A 26975-nucleotide genomic window follows, 5' to 3' on the forward strand; every position below is an offset into this window, starting at 1 on the left:
ATTTTCGCAATCTTTCACCGTGATGATCCACGTTGCCGATATTTCGCAGGTGGCGGCGTTCGCTGTGTGCAACCTGCCGATCCACGCGCGCAAGATGTGGCAATACTGGTCGAGCAATTACCACGGTGGCACGAATTTCAGTGCCATTTTAACCCCTCTGACGTTTCTAGCGTCTTACTTTAATTCCGGAGCGAACCCCCTGCTATACGCGTTCCTGTCGAAAAATTTCAGAAGGTGAGGGCTTATACTCGAACCAAAAATATAGTGCTTTTACAACCGACTCCGTGATTAACTTTGTCTACTGTTTATTACTCCAAAATTGTACACATTCAAAACAATTTGTTTAGCATCTGAAGACAAATTGATCTTTTTTTTTATTTGCTGAGGTAGTTCGTCTTCTAAATTGTGATTGTGACTTCTTGGTCTTCTAAGGTCTTGTCCTCTTTTGATCTGCTTCATTCCACGGTCTCCACATTTTAAAGTGCTGAAAAACAGGGACCATCAAAAAATGTTGAATTGTACGATTCTAATAAATATTTATCTGTATTCTTATAATGTACCTTTATCTACCGCGGATATAATCTATAGTCCTACAAAATACTGTTGTTGTTTACAAATCGAAGAACTATGTGGAAGACACAAAAATACAAGAACAAGAATGTTGTTAATCGGCAGGCACACAAGATAAATAGAGATAAACAGAGTACAGGTACTTACCCTTACTCTTTGAATTATCCAGTGAAAACAGCCTCGTAGGGTCAAATCTCGAGAATCAGGTACATAAATACGTACTTACTGGAAGGATCAGTCAGATAGAGTCTCTTTGTAGATATAAGAAAGTGACTAACTGATACGAATAAAGGAAAGAACCCGGCAAGCTGTAAGAATAAAATATGGCCGAACACATACGTACTTTGCTTAGAATTTAATTTAATTTAAGTTTTGTTAGGAAAGATACTAAACAATATTTATGTTTAAATCTAAAATGAAATTACAAATTATTTTTATCACCTACTTAAATTACTTAAAATTGGAGTTAACATGGGCAAAACATGTTCAATGTGATTAAATATACAGTGGTAAGGTGGAAACCTTAAAACTGTATGCCCTAGATATTCCAGTCGCCATTTCCGAATTCTAAAAGACTGCCTTTTGCCAATTTTTTTAAATCTAAAACCCATGTGTTGAATACACTTGCACAAGGTGCCACATTAACACCGGCTTCATCTTTTTCAAGCCTCCTAATTAAGACATCTAATGTAGGCACGCTTTGTTCCTCGTATAACGGGTAAATTTTACGCCGTATTATATCTCGATCACTTTCATCAACACTCGAGGAAATGTCATCATCGCTTCGTTTTTTCCTCGCTGAAATGGGATTATTCACAATTCTCCATACAGTTGATGTTGGAATTTTCGTCAATGTGGCCGTTTCTTCTAAAGTTGCTTGTTTGCCGGCACCACGTTCAATGAGAGTCAAATAAACATTGTTTATAACTTCCTTAGTCTCAATGTTTTCTGCATTTGGGCGGGAGCATCTCCTGAGATACACTAGACTCGCACATATTTTGCATAAAGAATATTAAACACAGGTAGGTATAACATTATTTTCTATTACGGACCACAATTTTACCTGAATTTAAATTCCGAAATATAAATAAATAATAAATATAACAATATAAAGATAATAATAATAATAATAAAAAGCAATTGGTCACTTTCTTATATCTATGAACAGACCATACCTACGTAATATATACGAGCATATTGCAATTTAGATTAAACTCTTAAACGCTTTTAATTATTCGAAAATACTCCGCAGCATCAGTGCTAAATCAAATTTAATCGAATAAAAGTTGCAAGCTTCTACAAATATTCGTTACGGTCCATCTCATAGAAGACCTACTCAATGCTGTGGGTTTAACCACGGTCCTGTGAGGGCCTGCGGTTAAGGCGCTGTAAAATACTACAATGCAATACAATAAATGCACTATATTTTTGGTCGTATTATACTATCTTATTTACCGACAAATTTTAAGCTCGACACATTTCAGGGGAATGCGGGAAATGTTATTCTGTCCCCTTACGAGGAATAATCGCGGTTTATCAATGTCCGTGCGACAGCAGCGAAGCGTACGGAACACCGCAGGCGTGTTTCATAGGCAATCGAGCACAAGGTCTACGATGAAAGGTCAAAATGCGACTACTGTAACGGTGGTGCACGAGTGCAGCTCGGACGAACTGTGAGACAGGGGCGGCTCGTGCTTATAGTGGAACGGGATCAAGTGGTGTGACGCTTGTTGACAATTTTTAATGAAACAATCCACCGAACCCACATTTTTGTAACTTGAAGTTACGTTTTCATGTTCATAACGTGCTTAGTGTAAAATAAAGCGTTGAACGTTCTACGGAGTCGATGATATTGAGCGTTCCGATCCCCAAGAGTCACCAGACGTTGTATTTAATATCGTTAGTGTGTAAATTAAAATAGAAGTTTTCCAGACACTCTTAAACTTAATATTAATCTAATAATAACAATAACGGTAATAATACATTTATTTGCATCTTCAAAAGTAACGAAACATAATATCACATCACAGAGGAGAGTTTTTTGATGAGTACATTAAAAAGTTTAATTTTAAGGTTAATTTTTGTTTTAAATAATACTAAACTATTTTTCACTAAACAGTTAGTTGGAATTATGCACAAATCGTCAGATATTACGCATAATATTTGATATACGAGGTGTGTTCAAAAAGCCAATCGAGATGCCGACTTCTTCAGTCACTTCTCCAATAGTGACTCAGCGACCAGAGCGAGGTTCGTCATCGGCCATCTTGGGACAGCTTCTATCACTTATAAACATTTTTTTTGCTCAAAATGGATTCACCACATGCCGTTGTCAATACTTCGAGTGTTTTACATCACTGTATTCCATTTTTTACACAAAATTTTATGCAAATTCTTTGTTGCTTTTTTTTGAACAGCAGAAACTCGCCGAGCACACAAAACACGTGTAATGCTTCTGTCTCACAAAAACGCCCACAGAATATAACAAAATAAAAATATCGAATATCGAATGTATGTAGTCCGATCAATTACAAAAGTCACATTACTTTTTCAGCACACCTCGTATTCCGTTGCTATTGGTAACATATAAAAGTTTTACAAGATTTGTTTTTATCTATTTTGTTATTTCGCATATTTCCTAGCCAGTAGAAGAGTTCAATTTCTGTGCATTCGTAGGCATGTAAATGTAAATCATTTAAAATTTTGCAATGATCGTCCGACGTATTACAGGTTGGTAAAGTGTTCAAAAATGAAATATTTTGTTTAATATCATGATCGAGAGGTTGTCGAAGCAGCTGTCCTAAACCAATAAATAAATGTGAACAAAAAAACAAAATAAGCCCATATTTATACAACCTTTACTGCGGACATTGGATACATATTCGACACACTACGTCAAAACAAAACCGGCATTATATCAATCATCCCCGAGACCAAAGGGAATTCAGTGCCGAACGAAATAATAGGTCAGGGGATTACATGGGATTTGGAACCCCGGCTGTTTTCTCCGTTAATGTTGTGGGCGTTTTGATATCTTTCGTAAGTGCAGAGGAGAACCTACTATGCACATTGATAGTTAGTAGCATGAGAATGTTATACATATAATAAATATTTAGTTATTGCTTCTTCAATTTGTGTAGTTCTTAAAGTCCTTTAAACTGATTGAATTCACACGTCTACAGTGATTTTGATGTTTGAAATGCGTTTATCTGTACATTTGTATATTTTGGAGGCCCTGTTTCCAAAAAACGCCATATTTTTGCTCTAACGCAATTCAATTGTTTGTCCGTTCCAACAAAGCAAGCAAAGATATCATCCACGTATCTATACCACCACACGAAACTTTTAAAATATCGTACCAGAACATCCTTTCTATGGTGGTGTAGATACGTGGATGATGTGTTTGCTTGCTTTGTTGGAACGGACAGACAATTGAATTCTTTTTTAAATTGCATTTACTCATTACGTAATAGTATAAAATTCACTATCGAAATTGAACAGGATAACAATATTAATTTTTTAGACTTAACTATTACGAAAGCGCAAAACAAATTATCATAAACCTTCACACACGGACACAGTCATACATAACAGCTCAAATCACCCTTATACACGCAAAATGGCCGCATTTCATTCTTTTATACACAGACTTCTTGATACGTCACTCTCAGCAGAATATTAAACAAAGAACTTAATATCATTAACCAAATTGCACTGAAGAACGGCTACAATTCGTCCATTATAGATAAAATTATAAATAAAAAACAAATCCAGACAACAGTAAACTCCATTTCTCCGAAACCTAATACAGGACACGAACGATTTAAAACAATTACACACATAGGAGAACCCAGTAACAAAGTTTCAAAACATTTGTCAAAATGTGGTTTTAAAATAATAACTAACAACACAATAGGAAAATTTTTAAAAAAACAATAAAACGAAATGTCCAAAATCTCAAAAATCAGGTGTCTACAGGTTGAAATGCGGATCTTGTCCTAAAATTTATATTGGACAAACAGAAACGCATTAACGAACATAAAAGAGCATTTAAAAACAATAGTCTAGATTATAATTATGCCACAAACTTAAAAACAGAAAAACACATTTTTGACGACAATTTTGATAATTTACATATAGCTATAAAAAGTAGAAAATTAAATTTATTGGAAGTCATGGAGATTAACAAAATGAGACATTCAAATGAATTGCTTAACGATCAATTAGATTTAAATACCTCTCATTTATTGAACTTAAATTCTCACAACAATATTAATTAAGGTTTTAGGGTTACTTTTCGGTATATACAGGGTGCGGCAGCATAACTTCCTTTTTTTAAATGCGCGCCATTCAGTTAGTTGATGTCATAGTGGGGCGCTAGTGGTCTCGTTCAAGAGGGGGTACTGTAAAGTTTTGTCCCGACACGGTTCAGTCGCCATCATGCGTTGGAATAGTGAGGAGCGTGCCTTTGCCGTTGAGGCCTACTTTTCAAGCGGTTGTGCGGTTGTTGCAACACAGCTTGCATTTCGGAATCGCTTTAATTTAGCCCCGTTGGCTCCCGTCCCAGACCGCAAATCAATTGTTACATGGGTCACTACATTCAGACAAACTGCAAGTGCGACAAAACGAAGAACTGGAGTCCCTCGGCCCGTTAGATCACCTGAGAACATTGAAGCAGTGAGAGCTTCAATGTTGCGATCACCACGGCGTTCTGCGCGCAAACACGCATCTGCCCTTGGACTATCCGATCGTTCTGTGAGAAGAATTCTTCGTGATGATCTTCATTTTCATCCCTATAAGATGGCGATAGTGCAGGAACTTACAGAACGTGACTTCAATTCTCGGATGAACGCGTGTGAGCTTCTTCTTGATGTCGTTCCCGAGGGTGCTATTGTTTTTTTTAGCGATGAAGCCCATTTTCATTTATGTGGGTCGGTTAACAAACAAAACATGCGCTACTGGGCTGACACCAACCCTCGACAATTGCATCAAAGGCCTTTGCATTCACCCAAAATCACAGTGTGGTGTGCAATTTCCTCAGCTGGAATTATTGGTCCCTGGTTTTTTGAGGAAAATGAGGTTACAGTGACAGTGAATTCGGACCGGTATGTAAACATGCTACAGAATTTTTTTTTTCCCACGGCTAGAAGAGTTGGATTTGGGGGACACTTGGTTCCAACAAGACGGTGCAACAGCACACATTTCAAGAGCATCGATGGCTGTTTTGAGGGAACACTTTCCAGAGCGCCTTATCTCAATTAGAGGCGATTTGGAATGGCCGGCACGCTCTCCCGATCTGTCCCCTTGTGATTTTTTTCTATGGGGTTTTTTGAAATCCCTGGCTTATGTGAACCGTCCAAGAACCCTACAAGATTTGAAGACCAACATCGAAGAAGAAATTGCCAACATAACACCAGCTATGCTAACAAGAGTCATGACAAACGCCAGATATCGGTTTACGCAATGTATGGAGAATGAGGGACGTCACCTAACAGATTTTATCTTCAAAACAATGTAAATAAAAACTTTAGACATGTACCTACATTATAAAAAATAAATAAAGATTTTCCGATGCACACAATAGTTTTTATTGAGTTTTGAAAAAAGGAAGTTATGCTGCCGCACCCTGTATATAGTAGCAGGTAGTTTTTAAATATTACATTTGATAAAGACACGGTGTTGTCGAAACAATTGCCATGGAAAAATATATAATTTCGTGAACTTTTAGTTCTTATTTATTTTGATAAATGGATTTTCATCAAGTAAAAGCCACCTCAGTTCAACTCTTAAATGAATTTTGGTTCCACCAGTTCGTCTTCCAGATGGAGGCATTTTGCATAACAAATGACTAAAGTTATCGAATTAAGGTAGATAAAAAATTCAAAGCTGTATTGTGTATTTGGTACATTTTCTTCCCTTCGGTGACCTTTATGCGGACCATTAAGTTTAAAAATAGCCCGGGATGTGTAATTTATTCAACGACACCCGCTCCCACGTGAAACGCTATCAATTTCTAACAATGAATGAATATTTTACGAAAGATTACGTTGTTTTGTTAAATATTTAAGTGAGCTATCTGTGTCCGTCTCAAAAATAACGTCACCCCGTTAGTTGTTAACGTATTTTCACGGAATTTTTTAGATTCGCTTCAAGTTTTCCGTTACATTGTTGCCAAGTCTCAATTTCCTCTGAAAATGGCAAACAAAAAACACGTTTTTCAATACGAATGTCAAAAATAGGTGCGGGAACTTAAAAACTTTTCGCAACAGAAGGTTCTACGTCGATTTGTTTGTATTTTAGAGCGTTCCGTTTGCAATAGAACAAAATGTAAGCTAGTTTTTTTAATATTCAGATTCAAACTTCAATTTGCCTTGATAAAACTTTAATTGGCTGTAAAGTCTTTTGTTTTAGATATATTTAAACAAAACACAAGATCAAGATGTAGGGCCATGTTTTTTTTCCAAGTGATGTATAAAACAAAACACTATCAATTTTCTGACATATAAGCTTACATCATATTTTAATATATTATACAGGTGTTTAATACAATATCTTATTCCGTTTGCAATGATGTAACACACTTTATATTTTAGTCCATTAGTTTTTGACAAATAATATCAAGGAGTGTCGCAACTGACTGCAACATCAATAATTATTTACAAATTAAAGTAGAACAAAAACACTAAAAATGACAAGACACACTAAACAAGGAGTTCACACAAAAAAAAGGAGTTCTGTGCACGTCACATTTTATGGGTTCCCGAAAGAAAAAATCCATTAAAAATAAGTCGGGGCTGTTGGCTGGGCATTCCATACATCCGCCGATCCCTATCGAATCGGATATTCCGTGTTAAGAAAATTTTTAACTTGCAGAGTTGCACCGTCTTGTTGCCATATAATCAGCGCTGATATATTCAGGGGTAAAATGTATATTGTTCTATTTGGGGCTCCAAGAGGTTCAAATAATGATCTCCAGTTAACTTTTGATCTATAAATATAGGACCCACCTATGCACCCACCACACTATACATTAATTGATTGGTACCCGTGGGTTTTTAATTCGTGTATTTGTCTCGAATTATTTAAAGACAATTGTCTTTGTCTTGTAGTGAACGAACTTTCATCAGTCGTGTCGATTAAAAAAATTCAAACAAAACTGCTTAAGCATTGTTTAGCACTTAATTTGAATTTTACGAAATTTAAATGCATATTTATATTTTTCCAAAACTGAGTAGATTGACCCCCATATACTCTAGTAATAGAACAAACTGGATGTGGTTCATAGAATCCTAATATGTTTGCCTTATTGTCTTCATTTAAAGCATTATGATTCCGGTATACCTTTTTAGCATTTAATACAGAAAGTATACTTGAAGCATGTAAAAAAAACCATCAACGTTGTTTACTAATGTGTCAAACATAAACATATTTTTATTTATCAGCCAGCGCACTCCTTGAAATTATACATAAAGTGTGTTACATCATTGTAATCGGAATAAGATATTCTAATAAACACATTTATAATATATAATAAGATTTTCTATTAAACACATTTATAATATACAGGGTGCTCCGTTTAAGAAATATGATGTATTCTTATATGTCAGAAAATTGATAGTGTTTTGTTTTATACCTCACTTGGCTAATAATTTTACATTCCATTTTTTGATGAATTGAACGCACTTATTCCAAATTTACTGTCAATCAATCAATCAATGATTGTGTAGTATTCCGTTTGTAAAGGGTTGGGGGAAGGTGGTTGTAAATCACCCTCAAAACTTAAACGAGAAAACGGTAGGACATACAACGCCCGAAACGGTTAATCACCCACCATTGATGGTTTCCCGCGTCGTCGTCTGCCCGGTTGGGTCTTCTTAGGGGTATTTTCTGGAGGGTTGGGGGTGGTAAGGACCACAACACAGCGCGGGGTTCTCGCGAAACGGTCACAGAAGAGAGCTTGTTTTTTCGTGGATCGCACTACGGACGCTCACGCAAGTCTGTCTTTTCTCGCGGATTAACCAAGGTTGGGTATGGTGGGGGTGTTGTATACACAGCGCGAATATAAAAGGTCCACTCAATGGAAAAAAATTATAAAGTTACCGAAAAATGTTATTCAACCCTTAACACCATTTAGTAACTTTCTCCACAATAGAGACGATTTTATGTCCAAAAGTTCAATTTTTTGATAAATAAGACCGCTTTTTGTTCCGAATTATTATTCTCGTCAGTTGTTGGCGACTAATGCGTTTGGCTCACTTATTGGGCCATTTATTTGTAACGGATTAAATGGATAAAACTACATGGGAGGCGAAAATCGATTTATTCGTTACGAGTTTAAACTCCGGTGCGGGTCCTGATCCAGTTCCTGTAGACGGGAACGCTTCCGTAAACTCCCGGCAGTCCGGCTCTGGCACATCCGGCACCGAAGTTTACCACGCCTGCCAACCTTCCGTTGATCACCGCCGGTCCGCCGGAGTCACCTTGGCAGGAGTCCCTGCCTCCTGCTGAATATCCTGCGCACCACATCCTGTTGTTTACGGTGGACCCGTATATAAGCCGGCAGCTTAAGTGATTTACCACCGGTACCTGGGAATAATTAATATGTTACAAGTTACTGGGTACTAACCAGCAGGTAAGTACCATTTGCTACATAAAATATCAAATTAATTTTCAAGTGACTGTATGTTTTATGCTCTGTGTTTAGGATATAGAAAAATTTATTAGGATGATTGTCGATGTAGCACAATAAACTAGCACAATTATTTAGTCAAATTTACTGCAACTATGAAAATTTGCAAGGCAATCGGATATAACGATCAGTGACCCTCCCCAGTTTAAACTAGTCTAGTCGTAGCACAGTCCATAGGATAATTTAAAGGGTATTTTTTGATTATAATTTTTGAATTTCAAAGGTTGCATATGATCATATTTTTTTTTGTTTTTTGATACTTTTACTTAATTTTTTCTATATCCCGATATCGCTTTCGTGGGAGTGGGAAGGTGTCATGTCGCTTGTTCAAAAGCCTTATCTTCTTTACTGCATGCACCTCTCACAAAGTAATTTTGAGCTTAGGCTTGCGCAATACTATCAACAACTGCATGGTAGACAAACTACAAACTACTTGTTAGTTGGGCTTTGTGCCTATTAAATAAATTACTTTTTACTGGTGAGTATTTTTGTTTCTTCTTCTTTTCTCTTCCCATGTTGCAGGTACTGCAGTAGAATAGCTATCGAAAGCTATCTGGTTAGTTGTGCTGTTTCTTTTTTTTAAATAATGTTATCATTGTTATTATTAGGTTCGTTGGTTACGGTTAAGACGAAGAAGCTACCTGTACAGCCTGTAGCGTCAGCGAACCTTGGTTGGAGCCTTCAAAGAGGTCTCCCCATCCTGAAAGTGTGACGACCTCGCCTGCAGAATAGCTTCTGGTTTCCGGATCTAACGCGATAGGAGCGGCGTCGGGACTTGTAACCGCGGTCGCGAGATAAATGAGTGCCATGTCGTAGTCGAACTCGTTTTCTACGTAATTCTCGTGCAATATGTAGGCTGAGGCGGCGATCCTTTCTCCGCCGCTGTTGTGCACGGTCGAACCGACCCTTACGTTCACTTGAGTTACGCTGGTGATGCCTGCGTTCCTGTCCAGGCAATGAGCCGCCGTTAGGACCCATCTGCTCGAGATCAGGGTGCCTCCGCAGATCTGACCTCCGTTACGCAGGATGGCCACCTGGTACGGGAAGTTTCGGATATCGACCGGAACCCCACCTACAATTCTACCGCCTGCGGTGGTCACGTTGGAACGGTAGAGTTTCCCTTCTATGCCGGACTCGGCTGAAATCACACGTAATAATTCAATCTTAGTCAGTCAATTCAACCTAAGAAAATCGAATCATGTATGTTCATATATATAATAAAGTCACTAACTGATAGGAATTAAGGAAAGACCCGGGCAAGCTGTAAGAATGAAATATGACCGAACAGGTCCGTACTTTGCTTAGAATTTAATTATTTGGGGTTTTGTTAGGAAAGATACTAAACAATATATATTTATTTATGTATGTATTTATGTTTAAATCTAAAATAAAATTACAAATTATTTTTATTAGCTAATTAAATTACTTAAAATTATTCACATAATATGTCAGTATCATTATCGCTATCATCGCCTGTTCTAATTATTATTTGCAATATGGATATACGATTGTTCTGCTTTTTCTATATGTTTAACAGAATTTGTGGAGGGATATTAAAAAACCTCAATTAATTGCTTCTTGGTATAATCTTCGTGAAAATAACTGTCGTTATTATATATGCAGTTTTGGATTGTTGCTTTTGGTCACACGACGAACGGGTTTTAGTCAACTGTCCACTGTGATAACTTGGTTTGTTGCAATGTTTGGAACCAGTTTGGTTTTAAACCAACTTTCAAATAAATCAGCGGTGGTGTCTTCATGGTAATCCAGAGAAGAATCTTTAATTTTTTCGCAGACAGAGAAAGTCCATTTGGAATCCAACCATCTTTTGCGCCAGCATGCAAAATAGGTATTCTTTTACCTCTTTTTGATGGCGCGTTTGTTTTACGCTTATCAGTTGAGTCCACCCAACCCTTTTCCGGGGTATCATAAGTGTCGAACCAGGTTTCATCCAAATAAATATTTCGCCTTTGTTGTTCTCTGTAAATCCTATTTTTTTCTAGATATTCCAGTCGCCATTTCCAAATTCTAAAAGATAGGCACGCTTTGCTCCTCGTATAACTGGTAAATTTTAGGAAGTATTATATCTTGATCACTTTCATCTACACTCGAGAAAATGTCATCGCTTCTTTTTTTTCCTCGCTGAAATGGGATTATTCACAATTTTCCACCGTTGATGTTGGAATTTTCGTCAATGTAGGCTGTTTCTTCTAAAGATGCTTGCTTGCTGGCAGCACGTTCAATGAGAGTCAAATAAACATTGTTTATAACTTCCTTAGTCTCAATAGAATAGTGTTTTCTACACTAGACTCGCACACATTTTGCATAATTCGCACACGATTTAACACACGCTGTATTACACACAAAATGAGAATGATTACTAATAAACTTAAACTAAGTAGTATACTAAACCAAAGAATATTAAACACAGGTAGGTATAAGATTATTTTCTATTACGGACCACAATTTTACCTGAATTTAAATTCCGAAACTTTAGGTAATAATCTTGTTGCATTGGATGTTAATGACCACCCTTGGATAATCCCATTCAAAAGCAATTGGTCACTTTCTTATATATATGAACAGACCATATACAAAATATTGATCAAAATGTCTGGTAATTCTATTTATATCTGCCAGATTGAGTGGCAAATTTGGATTAGAGGAGTTTTAGGGTTTTCTATCTTGAAATTAACTAAAGGCAAGCTCGTTTTTCAAATCTTACAGCAGATACCATATGATAATTTTCTTTTCTGTTTTGCTTTTCATTCTATATTTAAAGTGCTATTTGCTCATGTTTCATGAAAAATTTATCCAGCAATATAGCTTGAACACCATGGAAAAAAATAATGAGAAGGGTAGTGCAATATGCATTTTAAATCTGGAATAAAATTGGTATTTAAAAAACAGCAGCGGCATTCACAGCTTATGTTGAATCCCGTTTTAACCAATAATATGCTTAATATTCAGTAAAAAACGACTTAAGTGTATGGAGATCGTTCTTTAGAAAGGAAACATAGGGCCAGTATTATCTAAGCACTTTCCAGAGGCATAGCAGAATATTTGCTGATCAAGCGGTTTGCTAAATTGCTAAATGTGCGATATTTTCAGCCAAACCCGGCTTCTTTTGTAAACTGTGCACAAGTTAGTAAAATAATGTTAAAAGCACTCACCAAAACTCAAACCCAACAGTGAAAATATCACTAATATCGGCTTCATTGTGGCGAAGGTGCTGGACATAATGTACTCGCCAAATGTGCATTGAAATTTATATATCTAATCATTATCTAATTGAATCGCTACCGGAAACATTGTCATAAATCTTTTATCTGACTTTTTAGATTGAAACTTGATCTTTTAAGATCCAGAAAGTTGTTTTTAATTCTCTATCGTGTCGTTTTAAAAATATCGCGGTTTGATTATTTCGAAGCAAACAGATATCTAATCCACTTTTCGACGTTCGAGCGGAAGTTGGTGATTAGAAAATTTATCTCGGCGGAGTGGGCGAAGCTTTTCAGGGAAAAGCTTATCGACTTTCCGAATGGCACCAATAGGTGCCAACTTGGAAAGGGCAAAGGGCTGGAAGCTTGAAGAAATTAGAATAACAAAAAAACAGATTTGGGAGAGTATGACGTGTCAATTAGAACAAAGATTTAAAAACAAACCTGGGAGGCTCTAAAGAATTTTAATATTAACTCAAAAAAAGACACTACTCTTCCAAATAACTTGAATGACCCTGAAGAAATTAATACGTTCTTTTCGCAGATAGTTCAAAATAAATCAAACTGTAATGGTAAAATACAATATTAACAAGGCAATTGTTCTAATTGTCGCGTCACCAAAACTACCCGTTTCAGCAACCCTTTAATTCAGTAAACTCACCAAATTAGTAAAAACAACCGGTAACGTAAAAAAGTATGTACAATAACAAAGGCAGATAATTAGTGATAAGTTTTAAATTCAACAAGCAAAGCCTCGAATTCGTAAAAAGGAACCCGTCGGAGAAATTGGCTTTCGATGCCTGCCGAATCCTTAACGATACTAAAGTCCTAAAATTCAGTTTTCTAAAAAGTAACACACATCTGTTTAACTCAATACCTACTTCAAAAGCCACTTAAACCATACTCTTAAGAGGAACCCTTGTCTTCGGTCATAAAGAATAAGTGTTCGCCAGGCCGATCGTGACCATCAGTAAAATCATAAACTTCGACGTTTGAATAGGATTGAGAAAAAACACGTGCACCTTAAACTGAAATTCCCCTTATTCTAAAAAATACCACAAAATTGTTCCCTATAAATATTTACTGGCTCTAACACTAATTAAACACTACACTTTTCTTTTGAATTAACAAATCTTGCCGATGTTCATAAATATATTCATGAAATTAAAACAAATGCCGCTGGGGTTGACGAAATCTTATTTTTTTATTTCCACTGACTTCTAACAAAAGTATCGGATAATGTCAACAAGTAAAAAAAAACATTAGAACACTAAAATACAAACAGATATAAACACACAGAGTATATCACACTGAGACATCGGCATTACTTAAAATGGAACAAAGATGAGCTCTTCATTTCAACATATTCCTTATGAAAATTATCCATAACCTCGATTCACCCACTATCCATTCTGTGAATGTAAGATACATGTACGATGCCACATCAGATCGTTTGTTTCGTAGACCTTTCACATTCAACGCAATTCGTGTTTATAATTCTTTGTCACAGGAATTCAGTAACTTAAATTTATATTCATTTAAAACAAGGTACAAAGATCATTTGTTACAAATATAGTTTTCCTAATAATGTGTTGCTAATTATGTTATTATATCGAGTTATCAAACTCTTCATCTTCAATTGCATTTTCTGTAGTGTGTAGCAGTTATGTTGTTCTTCTGATTTTGCAGGTATTTTTCATATTTTGTTTGTGGTTCATCCATTTTTTATTTCAATAAATAGTGCGAAATTTATTCATTATATAAATAGTTCTTTAGCGGTTCAGTAGAGTAGCTATTTAAAGCTAGACTGCGCCGCTTTTGAGCTATCTGTTTATTTTTCTTTGAAAAATATTAATATTGTATATTGTCTTTTTTTGTTATAATAAAGGCTATTTACTATTATTATCAGCAAAAATGGCTAGCAACAGTGCAAAATTGAGTATTTTAGAAGTAATTGACACTTTAGAGGCTCGTTTATTAAACTACGCTACGCTCGTGCCCAATCACACTCATGACTAAAGTGACATTTATAAAAACTCGATCAGAGTGTCTCTTTTTTTCGTAGCTCTTTCAGGTTTTAACACGTTTCTTAAAACGTGTAGAAAAATGTATACAAATTTAATATATCCGCAGTGGCAAACTTGTTATTAGGTCAGCGTACTGAAAATCAGCATTTAATGTCCGCAAGGCCACGACAAAAACGGTTTGAAATTGGAAGGCCCAGAAATCCTTGAGTATAGTGAGATAAAAAGATAGTGCTCTATGCTCATAACTTCCTCAAAGATCTCCCGATTTAGATTTGTTGTCTTTGGATAAACACCAAATGAAGTGTGCAAAACACGACATGGCAACATAGCAGAACTTTTTGAAATAAATGATTTAGCTCTTCGAAAGCTGTGAATGGGAACAATGATTTCTTTCAACCCTGGGCAACGTTTTATAAAAATGTGCGAATTTTACATTAGGGAACATGGAAAATTTGCTTTTTGCCGCTGTTGATTCTAAAAGAACCTGAAAATAGTTCTTTTCTGTAATAAATTATTAACCGTAGATGAAAATTCATATACAATTTTTTTTACTATACACTGCTCGAGATATTTGAAAAAATCCATATGAAAATCACCATTGCTCGGGCTCCGTCTAGACGATTATCTTATTTTGAAAATAAAAACGCATTAAATGCTAGGCCGTTATTCCGAATCCAATTTGCTTTTAAAAATCTTTTATTTACAATCTAGTTGAATATTTTTCGTTTCTCATTGTCAAACGCAGCTCAATTAAAAATTATCCAATCGGAGGTCGTCGTTTCAGATGCAGATGGCGCTGCAGTAGTTGTAACGTTATCATCAACAGAATAGGTGGCAGCGCCGGATACCTCGATAGCGATCTTGACTTTCGCGCTGACTGTATAAAGGGTCACGCTATTTCCCGTGACAACGTTCCAGCTCCCCGAATGTTTCGTTTTGAACACTTGACTCCAATATTGGGCGACTTGCGACGGATCGTCGGAAATGGCGTATACTTCTTTCAACGCGTCCAGCGCGTCTACCGAATAGAGCACATTGGGAGCCGTAAATTCCTTCACCGCAAACTGCGATTTAAAAACCAACAATTACTCAAATCGAACCGATTAACGGCGATCCAGAATATGGCTAGAATTTTTCCATAATATAGATGGTTTTTTTAGCCTTATAATTATCGAATTATAAGGTTGTTCGGAAAGTCATTTCGTTTTTTCCCGTCAGAGGACTTAATTACATTTTTTCGAAACCAACTTCGCACTTAAGCCGCATAACCATTATATGCCTTGAGAGCTGATATTGCAAGGCTTGTGTGTGAAAAAGTTCTATTAATTCTACGTAGTAGTTTTTGGTTGGTGCCCTTTTAAATATGGAGAGCAATAAGCAGCATTTTCGTCATATTTTATTTTTTACTTCAGAAAAGGTAAAAATGCTGTCCAAACGAGAAAAAAATTGACGGATGTGTATGGAGAAGGCGTGTTAACAGTACGCCAGTGCCAGAACTGGTTTGCAAAATTTCGATCCGGCAATTTTGATGTCGAAGATGCACCACGGTCTGGAAGGCCGTTCGAAGCTGACAAAGATGCGATAAAGGCATTAGTTGATGCATATCGGCGAATAACCACACGAGAGATCGGTGAGAGATTAAATTTGTCGAATTCGGCTGTTTATGGCCATTTGAAAGGCATGGGCTTGACCTCGAAGCTCGATGTGTGGGTGCCCCATGTCCTTACAGAGCGAAATTTGTGTCGTCGCGTTGACGTGTGTGATTCGCTCCTCAAACGTCAAGAAAATGATCCATTTTTGAAGCGGATTATTACCGGGGACGAAAAATGGGTTGTATACAACAATGTTAAACGCAAGAGGTCATGGAGCAGAAAAGATGAACCGGCTCAAAGCGTGTCAAAAGCCAACATTCACCAAAAAAAGGTGATGCTCTCCGTTTGGTGGGATGTCAAAGGAATCGTTTTTTTTGAGCTTTTGCCGGACAATACAACGATTAATTCAGAAGTCTATTGTCATCAACTGGACAAATTGAATGATTCACTTAAAGAGAAGAGGCCCGAATTAATCAACAAGAAGGGTGTAGTGTTCCACCACGATAATGCGAGACCTCACACAAGTTTGGTCACTCGCCAAAAACTTTTACAGCTTGAATGGGACGTACTGCAACATCCACCATATTCTCCAGATCTGGCGCCTTCCGACTACTATTTGTTCCGGTCCCTGCAAAATTTTCTGGATGGCAAAACCTTTACCTCAAATGAAGATGTCAAAAACCATCTGAACCAGTTTTTTGCCAACAAGGACCAAAACTTTTATGAGAGGGGAATTATGTTACTGCCAGAAAGATGGCAAAAGGTGTTGGACCAGAACGGCCAATATATAATTTAATAAAATATTTATTCATTATACGAAAACTGTCTTTCATGTTCCCCAAAAAAAACGAAATGACTTTCCGAACAACCCAATACAATTTTGTGCTTTCATGAGAAAAATAGGATTTATTTAATTATATTTAATGTTTCGACCTATCTATGGCAGAAATATATTATAAGGGATGATCACCAATGACCATCAAAAAAAGTTTTTTCCTATCACCCTATATTTAGCACTTTTAATGGGTGTGTCATTTTGATACATATAGTTTCTGTCGCAAAAAATTGGTATGTATTTTATTTTAAACCTAACTAACCTTATAATTCTATTCCTAACCTATTCTAACTAAGTTTTTTTAAAAACATTAATTACTCAACTTCAATATAAAATCAACAAATAATTCAAGTAAGAAGTATTAACTATTAATAATAAATAGGTATTAAAGGACGGAACATTAGGACTCTCAAATATAATAACAAAATTTTCTCTGTTTAAGTGGCTATAATCTTATTCGCTTAGAAAAAAACTTACACTAAATATAATTTATAGCTAGGAATATCTATACATAATTACATTTTTATTCGAAATGTCCAAATCTAGTTCTGTTTCACCATGCAGAATCGTCATTCACATTAATTACAATAGGATTTATGCCGTTTTGTATTGAAATGTGATAGTACTGAGTTTTGCCAGCTCTCAGGCAATAAATATGCAATATACCTGGTCCACCCCTGCCTCACTCAAGTATGCAGTCCCATGAAAAAAGTCTAGGGATGTCAAGTCAGGCATCCTCGCTCTCCAATCCCCACCCTGTAGTTAATGTTCATTTTTCAAAATCTGTTGTCAAAAGGGCTCTCTTTTCCTTCATTCTTTAATTATAAGTTGCCCATGAAAAAATATCCTCGAAAATCAAAACAATATTTTCAATATCTGTAAAAATCTATTCAATTCTGCATGGAAAACTGGTACTAAAATCAATTTCTAAAGAATGAACTTTTTCATATTTCTATTATTTCTTTCAAAAAATTGTCGAGTATGCAGTAAAATTGGTCCAACATGCAAAAAATTACTTTTTAAAAGGATATAAGGATAAATTGGTGCCTTACAATTTATTAAAATTCACCGTGCTAAGTAACCAAAAGGATTTTGTACACTATTATTTGACCTGTTTAAATTGGTAGCTGAGTTTTCTTTTTGGGAAACGATGGTAATGAAAAAACGAAAACAAATAAAGCGCTCGAACTTACACTAGGATCTGAAGTTGCCACTCCCAACAACAAAAGAAGGCAGCAGAATATTGTAGCGGCGGCCATATTGCTTCACTCGTTTCGATTGATTTCAACTGTATGTTTTGCGTTCTCAACTGCTGCACTTTTATAATCGCAATATTATCTAGGTGTTACAGCCAATACTATTCCATCGTAGTCACGAATACATGTTATTTTATCTCGTCTAATATTTTTCGTTTTTTTTTAACGGTATTTCACATTATTAAGTGGAACATTCAATAGCATGAACACATCGTCACAAATATCTATTTTTAGGAATGCCGATATAGTCAGTTGATCAATATCGTCCATTTCGTAGACCACAGTGATAACGACTACAGCATAATATTGGGTTGTTCGGAAAGTCATTTCGTTTTTTTTGGGGAACATGAAAGACAGTTTTCGTATAATGAATAAATATTTTATTAAATTATATATTGGCCGTTCTGGTCCAACACCTTTTGTCATCTTTCTGGCAGTAACATAATTCCCCTCTCATAAAAGTTTTGGTCCTTGCTGGCAAAAAACTGGTTCAGGTGGTTTTTGACATCTTCATTTGAGGTAAAGGTTTTGCCATCCAAAAAATTTTGCAGGGACCGGACCGAATAGTAGTCGGAAGGCGCCAGATCTGGAGAATATGGTGGATGTTGCAGTACGTCCCATTCAAGCTGTAAAAGTTTTTGGCGAGTGACCAAACTTGTGTGAGGTCTCGCATTATCCTGGTGGAACACTACACCTTTCCTGTTGATTAATTCGGGCCTTCGAGGTTAAGCCCATGCCTTTCAAATGGCCATAAACAGTCGAATTCGACAAATTTAATCTCTCACCGATCTCTCGTGTGGTTATTCGCCGATATGCATCAACTAATGCCTTTATCGCATCTTTGTCAGCTTCGACCGGCCTTCCAGACCGTGGTGCATCTTCGACATCAAAATTGCCGGATCGAAATTTTGCAAACCAGTTCTGGCACTGGCGTACTGTTAACACGCCTTCTCCATACACATCCGTCAATTTTTTTCTCGCTTGGACAGCATTTTTACCTTTTCTGAAGTAAAGAAGTAAAATATGACGAAAATGCTGCTTATTGCTCTCCATATTTAAAAGGGCACCAACCAAAAACTACTGCGTAGAATTAATAGAACTTTTTCACACACAGCCTTGCAATATCAGCTCTCAAGACATATAATGGTTATGCGGCTTAAGTGTGAAGTTGGTTTCGAAAAAACGTAATTAAGTCGGGTAAGACGGGAAAAAACGGAATGACTTTCCGAACAACCTTATAACATAATAAGTAAATAACAACAATAAAACAGCTAAACATACAGTTAAAGTTGTCAGTACTTAGAGGTTGTGCTGCTCTCAAATTCATATGAATCATTAAATTATAATCTGTCTGAATTTTGAGTAACAAGGAAGAGGTGGGCCACGTATATTTCTTTCTTTCCAGTATCTATATTTCTGGAGTATTTGTGGCACAGTGTCATATCAATATAATAATAATAATAATAATAATAATAATAAATTGCTTTTATTGCTGTATATTGTTTTATACAAATATACAATAGAGAAGAGGCAAGGTCTAGGAAAAACTGCTCTACGTAACCTCTTAAATGTTTAAATTGAAAATTATTTTTCCCTATTATGACCCTCTATCGGAAAACGAACCAATGGAGTGGCGTCGTAAGGGTGAAGCACCTCCAAGAAAATTCAGAGTCTGCAAGTCAACAAAAAAGGTGATGACCACGATCTTTTGGAATTGTGAAGCAATTTTTTAAAAAGATTTTAAAGAAACTAATACCACTGTCAATGGTAAATATTACGCAACATTATTACATAAATTGCGAGACTGGATACGTATAAAACGTCGAGGAAAACTGACCAGAGGCGTGCGTCTTTTGCGCGATAATGCACCTATCGATACTGCGTGTGTTGCACAAGCTGCCATTTTAGAGTGTGGGTTCCAACAGATAGATCATCCTCCCTATAGTGGACGGCGGTTTAACGACGAAGTTGACTTAAAAGAGGCTGTTTATTAATTAGAATAACCATTTTTTATGGTCATCTATGACCACCCTGTATAATATATCTCCGACATACTTACGTCGAAGCATTAAATGAGTCCATGCAAAAAGTTCGCAGTTTTAGTTATTAAAAGTAAAAAAGGGCATTTTTCCAAAGATCTGTTTTTCGCTGTAGTCAGTATGAATTAATTTTTTTTAGTTTTCTGCATTCACTATTTTTAATAAGTTAAGTTGAATAAAGAATTCACCATTAACTTTAAAATGTCGGAGAGTTTCTGAAAAATTAACTTTAGATCAGTATTGTATTTGAGTTAAGTAATCTTGTTTAACAACTTAATAAATAAAGATAACTGATTGAACTGATAGGTGGTTTATACTTATACCGTGTCTTTATCCAATGGTATATTTGCAAACTACCTGCTATTATATATACCGAAAAATGACAATAAAAACTTAATTAATGCTTTGAGAATTTAAGTTTAATAATGGAGAAGTATTTGAATCTAATTGATCGTTAAGCAATACATTTGATTGTCTAATTTTATAATAATATCAAAATTGTCATCAAAAATGTGTTTTTCTGTCTTTAAGTGTGTAGCATAATTAGAATCTAGATTATTGTTTTTAAACGCTCTGTTATGTTCGTCAATGCGTTTCTTGAAGGATCTACCTGTTTGTCCAATATAAATTTTAGAACAAGACCCGCATTTCAACCTGTAAACACCTGATTTTTGAGATTTTGGACACTTTTTTGTTTTTTTTTTTTTAATTTTCCTATTCTGTTGTTTGTTGTGAAAGCTATTTTAAACTACATTTTGACAAATGTCTCGAAACTTTTTCACTGGGTTCTCCTATGTATGTGATTGTTTTAAATTGTTCGTGTTCTGTATTAAGTTTCGGATAAATAGAGTTTTCTATTGTCTGGATTTTTTTATTTATAATTTTATCGATAATGGACGGATTGTAGCCGTTGTTCAGTGCAATTTGTTTAATCATATTAAGTTCTTTGTTGTAATTTTCTGTTGAGAGTGGCGTATTAAGAAGTCTGTGTATAGAAGAGTGAAATGCAGCCATTTTGTGTGTATAAGGGTGATCTGAGCTATTATGTATGACTGCGTCCGTGTGTTAAGGTAATTAATTAAGGAAATTCTTGGTAATTTTTCGGTATATATAGCAGCAGGTAGTTTGTAAATATTATATTTGATAAAGATACGGTGTTGTCAAAACAATTGTCATGTGTAATTTTGTGAAAATCTGAGCTTTTAGTTCTTATTCCATTCAAGCATTAAGCAAGGGTATAAAAATTTAGTTTTACAAAATCTGCATGATGACCACGAAGTACGAACATAAAGTAGAAATGAGAAAAATAAGTAACGAGTGGTTAATTATAAAGAATCCGTAAGCTGAAATTTCGATTTTCCTTTGGGCCGCCTGCTGAGAGAGCAGGAAAAGTCGAACTTCGCTTCTGCGCATTCTGATTGAATAAATTTGGACCGGACTATTTTCCAGTAGTCTGTAGCAAATCTCCACTGTCGTCCTCGATTCGGTTGACAAACGCTCACCTACTCGGGTCAGCACGATCAGCCGAAACTAAAAAATAAAATCCGGTTGGATAACAATTTAACGGTAAAAATACAATATACAAATACTGGAACTTTCAGAAATAGAAATAAATTTACTACTGATCAGATAAAAACAAATGCTGTTCGAAAGACAATTTAATATTCTTTAAAAAGATTAAAGTGTATTTCTGCTTTTTGGGTTTAATAATAACAATAATAATGGATGGATACCGTCGCCTCTGCGGCTTTTTTGCATTCGGGCGGTTTGTTCCCCGAGACTGAGGGATTTATCTTGGCTATCCAGGATGGCTACAAGATCATACAGAAGCTGAATACTTAAACAAAATGTGGAGAGTGTGATGTGCCGTATTTGCAGAAAGGTAGAGAAAAGTTTGGACCATCTAATGTATGTGAAGTCGCTAAAATAATCCACCAAGAGATCAGAGTGCAGTACATGGGACTAAAAGACGGTACCGTACTACCTGTATGAGCCCCTAATCCTTTGCGAAAACGAAAGCGTAAAAGTATATTGGAATAAACGCATTCCTACGGATCGCCATATACCAAACAACATCCCGGATATAGTCTTGGAATTAAAAGATAAAAAACAAGCTTTCATCATGGACGTAGCTATACCATTGCCTAGCAACATATCGAGGAAGTATACTGAGAAAATCAATAAATACTTGCCACTAGCGGATGAAATAAAAAACAATGTGGAGGTTACAGTCAGTGCGAATGATACCCATTGTTGTCGGGGTGACGGGCGAGATCCCAAAAAGCTTGCACGAAGAACTTCAAACCCTGAGTTTTGGAAACCAAAGACTTTATATCCTTATGCAAAAGGCAGCGCTTCTGGAGACATGTATAAGGTTGTTCAGAAAGTCATTTCGTTTTTTCCCGTCAGAGGACTTAATTACGTTTTTTCGAAACCAACTTCACACTTAAGCCGCATAACCATTATATGTCTTGAGAGCTGATATTGCAAGGCTTGTGTGTGAAAAAGTTCTATTAATTCTACGCAGTAGTTTTTGGTTGGTGCCCTTTTAAATATGGAGAGCAATAAGCAACATTTTCGTCATGTTTTACTTTTTTACTTCAGAAAAGGTAAAAATGCTGTCCAAGCGAGAAAAAAATTGACGGATGTGTATGGAGAAGGCGTGTTAACAGTACGCCAGTGCCAGAACTGGTTTGCAAAATTTCGATCCGGCAATTTTGATGTCGAAGATGGACCACGGTCTGGAAGGCCGATCGAAGCTGACAAAGATGCGATAAAGGCATTAGTTGATGCAAATCGGCGAATAACCACACGAGAGATCGGTGAGAGATTAAATTTGTCGAATTCAACTGTTTATGGCTATTTGAAAGGCATGGGCTTAACCTCGAAGCTCGATGTGTGGGTGCCCCATGTCCTTACGGAGCGAAATTTGTGTCGTCGCGTTGACGTGTGTGATTCGCTCCTCAAACGTCAAGAAAATGATCCATTTTTGAAGCGGATTATTACTGGGGACGAAAAATGGGTTGTATACAACAATGTTAAACGCAAGCGGTCATGGAGCAGAAAAGATGAACCGGCTCAAAGCGTGTCAAAAGCCAACATTCACCAAAAAAAGGTGATGCTCTCCGTTTGGTGGGATGTCAAAGGAATCGTTTTTTTTTGAGCTTTTGCCGGACAATACAACGATTAATTCAGAAGTCTATTGTCATCAAATGGACAAATTGAATGATTCACTTAAAGAGAGGAGGCCCGAATTAATCAACAGGAAGGGTGTAGTGTTCCACCAGGATAATGCGAGACCTCACACAAGTTTGGTCACTCGCCAAAAACTTTTACAGCTTGAATGGGACGTACTGCAACATCCACCATATTCTCCAGATCTGGCGCCTTCCGACTACTATTTGTTCCGGTCCCTGCAAAATTTTTTGGATGGCAAAACCTTTACCTCAAATGAAGATGTCAAAAACCACCTGAACCAGTTTTTTGCCAGCAAGGACCAAAACTTTTATGAGGGGGGAATTATGTTACTGCCAGAAAGATGGCAAAAGGTGTTGGACCAGAATGGCACATATATAATTTAATAAAATATTTATTCATTATGCGAAAACTGTCTTTCATGTTCCCCAAAAAAAACGAAATGACTTCCCGAACAACCCAATAGAATAGCGCGCAGGGTTCTTGGAGATATCTGAAATCGAATATGGTTGCTCAAGTTCAGCCGTATTGTCTAAGAACCGATGTTGAATATGTTGACCGGAGTAATCTGAGATTAGTGGAAAATAATAATAATAATAATAATAATACTGTTGTTTTTTTTCCATTGATTTTTACCAAAAGTATCGGATAATGTCAACAAGTAAAAAAAAACATTAGAACACTAAAATACAAACTTTAAAAACAGATACGTACAAACACACAAATCAATCAATAGAATAAAAAACATTCCGATTCAAAATGAGCTTTAATTTTTGTTGAAATAAATGAACAGGCAATATGTGTCTGACGGACAAAGGCAACTTATTATATAGTTTTATTTGTAAAGACATAGGGCTGTTGGCTACTTTGGATAACTTATGACTTGGCACCTGAAAATTAAGATTAGCTCTAAAATTGTAATCTCCATCAATTCTGGTCATGCAATATTTACATAGATTACTCTTTACGTAAATTATGCTATTTAATATGAAAAGAGAGGGAAACGTTAAAATATTTTATTTTAGGAACAGAGTACTACAAGAGTGACCACGAGACTTCCCCAACATTGTTCGAACAGTAGGTTTTTGTTTCACTAAAACTTCACTAGCTCTGGAAGGGTTTCCCATGCATATAATGGCGTAAGATAATAAAGATTGAACATATCTGAAATAATATGATAGTAAAAGCTGAAGTCCATACTCGACCGCATTTTGTTTAATACGAAGTCGATTTGGCGTGTCCAGGACAAATTGCCGTCTATAAACAAACCCAAATACTTGACAACGTTAGTCTGATTAATCGATTTATCCTGCGCTCTAACCAATAAGCTCTTGTTCAAATCCCTAAACGAAAACAACATCATCTCAGTCTTTGTCCCATTAAAACAAATACCGTTACGCTCACAATATCGGGTCATACCACTTACTGCCCTACTGGCCAAGAACGTGAGATCTTCCAGACTCCTAGATGACACTGCCACAGTAGTATAATTATCTGGGAAAGCATCAGATGTATCAGTAATAAATATAACCAATAATAAAGGTCCCAGTAGGTTTCCCTGTGGGACACAGCTGGTGAGTTCTTTAGATGAGGATCTAATCACAGAAGTATCATTTCTAAGCACAACTCTTTGGTCACGACCCTTCAAAATCGACTTACCCCCCGTATACTTATTATTATATGTATTATTATTCTGATCCAGGTTCGAGACTAGACTAGAAGTGATAGTCCACGGTAATTAGAAATTAAATGGGTATTGTTCTTCTTGTGTATAGGCACAAAAATGGAGTGTTTTAAGGCTGAAGGAAATATTCTTTCTAAAAAAGGCAAATTAATCAAAAAATTAACTATAAAATCTGTAACACGTTTTTTGTAACTTACCATATAATGCACCTGTGAAAGGTGTTAAGAATAGACTTCGACTTGAAGACTTGTTATTAGTTGTGTTGTTTTTATATTATTTATTATTTCTCTAACGGAATCCACAAAAAAGTCTTTAAATTTTTGAGAGGTCGCGTCTAAATCGACATACTCGCTACCTTCATCGTCAATGAAGTAATCTGGAAACATTTTATGTTTGGATAGGTTACTTTCATTTTGTATAATCGTCCACGCCGTTTGAGATTTGTTAACAGAGGTTGTAAGCATTCTTAAGTTGTTTTCCATGGTACTTTTTTATAATTCTATATTTGGTTAACATTTCATTACTCTTGGTGTAATTAAAACATTTATGCAAGTCTCTAAGTAACTCAGCAGTTCCATAATTTCAACGGAAAGCCACCCTTTACAGAGGGCCGATTTCTATGCACGCTGATTTAGCTTACCAGATAATTGAAACCCATCGATCGATAGCCATGACAACAGTATTTAATGTAAGGATAAATTTGCACATTGTGCTTCAGTTAGTTACTTTAAAGGAAAGTCAACTTTTCAAACTCAATAATCAATTTTTTGGAGTGTGCTATAGCCTGAACCTCTAATCGATTTCCTAGAATTATCGGACAATTATTTTCATAACATATTTTAACCTTAGTTCGATTGACATTATGTATTTCAAATCAAAACAAACATCTTATTTGTATAGTCTCTAGAATATACATGGAGCGAAAGAACTATCCAAGATTCCATACGAATACGAATACGAATTTAAAGGGCTCATTAGCACCAGTCATCGCGAATATATTTATGGAAGCCTTTTGAGAATGACCTCTTTTTATTCCCACAAATTAAGAATAAATTACGTGGGTAACGATTTTTGACGCCAGAAGAAGCGATTGATGCATTTAAAAGAATGTGCCCGACTCGATGCGGGAAAAGTGCTTTGATGATTGGTTTCATCGATGGCAAAAGTGTGGGGCGAATATTTTGCGACATAATAAAGCCCTATTTGATGGTAGCTTATAGTTTTTTATTACAAATCCCGAAATATAAAAGGTATGGTCATTTCATAGATATCAGAAAGTGATCAATTGCTTTCCAATGGGATTATCCAAGGGTGGTCATTAACATTCAATGCAACAAGATTATTACTTAAAGTTTCGGAATTTAAATTCAATTAAAATTGTGATCCGTAATAAAAAATAATTTTATACCTACCTGTGTTTAATATTCTTTGGTTTGGTATACTACTTAGTTTAAGTTTATTAGTAATCATTCTCATTTTGAGTGTAATACAGCGTGTTGAGACTAAGGAAGTTATAAACAATGTTTATTTGACTCTCATTGAACGTGGTGCCAGCAAGCAAGCATCTTTAGAAGAAACAGCCTACATTGACGAAAATTCCAACATCGACTGCATGGAAAATTGTGAATAATCCCATTTCAGCGAGGAAAAAAAGAAGCGATGCTGACATTTCCTCGAGTGTTTAGATATCTTAATTAGGAGGCTTGAAAAAGATAAAACCGGTGTTAAATGTGGGAGAACTATCTTAGGGAAGTGTATTCAAAGCATGGGTTTTTGATTTAAAAAAACTGACAAAAGGCAAGTTTAATGGAATCTTTTAGGAAATGGCGACTGGAATATCTAGAAAAAATTAGGATTTACAGAGAAC

At 36.0% G+C, this 26975-nt stretch overlaps 3 protein-coding genes across 4 annotated transcripts in view; 1 reads left to right on the forward strand and 2 right to left on the reverse strand.

Annotated features, from left to right (window-relative positions):
• LOC132698927 (trissin receptor-like) overlaps positions 1–2434 on the forward strand; it is a 105531-nt gene extending 103097 nt beyond the window's left edge. For both annotated transcript variants that reach the window (XM_060665254.1, XM_060665253.1), the window contains exons 8-9: positions 50–234; positions 2055–2434. In XM_060665254.1, coding sequence (XP_060521237.1) covers positions 50–234; positions 2055–2247 — 378 coding nt within the window. In that variant the 3' untranslated portion in view covers positions 2248–2434. The remainder of the gene's footprint in view (positions 1–49; positions 235–2054) is intronic.
• A 5850-nt stretch (positions 2435–8284) lies between these two features.
• On the reverse strand, positions 8285–12577 carry LOC132699145 (trypsin-1-like). The gene is made up of 3 exons (XM_060665682.1): positions 12433–12577; positions 9901–10397; positions 8285–9156 (listed from the first exon to the last, which is right to left on the reverse strand). Exons 1-3 carry the CDS (start codon positions 12497–12499, stop codon positions 8905–8907), a joined length of 816 nt encoding a protein of 271 aa, XP_060521665.1. The 5' UTR covers positions 12500–12577; the 3' UTR covers positions 8285–8904.
• A 2608-nt stretch (positions 12578–15185) lies between these two features.
• LOC132699146 (uncharacterized) lies at positions 15186–18276 on the reverse strand. The gene is made up of 2 exons (XM_060665683.1): positions 18128–18276; positions 15186–15571 (listed from the first exon to the last, which is right to left on the reverse strand). Exons 1-2 carry the CDS (start codon positions 18191–18193, stop codon positions 15254–15256), a joined length of 384 nt encoding a protein of 127 aa, XP_060521666.1. The 5' UTR covers positions 18194–18276; the 3' UTR covers positions 15186–15253.
• Positions 18277–26975: the final 8699 nt, after the last annotated feature.

Source organism: Cylas formicarius, unplaced genomic scaffold, assembly GCF_029955315.1.
Source record: "Cylas formicarius isolate icCylForm1 unplaced genomic scaffold, icCylForm1.1 PGA_scaffold_3__17_contigs__length_32017465, whole genome shotgun sequence".
NCBI classification, from domain to species: Eukaryota; Metazoa; Arthropoda; class Insecta; order Coleoptera; family Brentidae; genus Cylas; species Cylas formicarius.

Coding starts and splice junctions, on each gene's coding strand:
- LOC132699146 (XM_060665683.1), bottom strand. CDS start 18,193: ATGGCCGCCGCTACAATATTCTGCTGCCTTCTTTTGTTGTTGGGAGTG. Junction 15,572..18,127: donor TGGCAACTTCAGATCCTAGT/GTAAGTTCGAGC, acceptor TTTAAATCGCAG/TTTGCGGTGAAGGAATTTAC.
- LOC132699145 (XM_060665682.1), bottom strand. CDS start 12,499: ATGTCCAGCACCTTCGCCACAATGAAGCCGATATTAGTGATATTTTCA. Junction 10,398..12,432: donor ACTGTTGGGTTTGAGTTTTG/GTGAGTGCTTTT, acceptor GTGTGATTTCAG/CCGAGTCCGGCATAGAAGGG. Junction 9,157..9,900: donor TGACGCTACAGGCTGTACAG/GTAGCTTCTTCG, acceptor AATTATTCCCAG/GTACCGGTGGTAAATCACTT.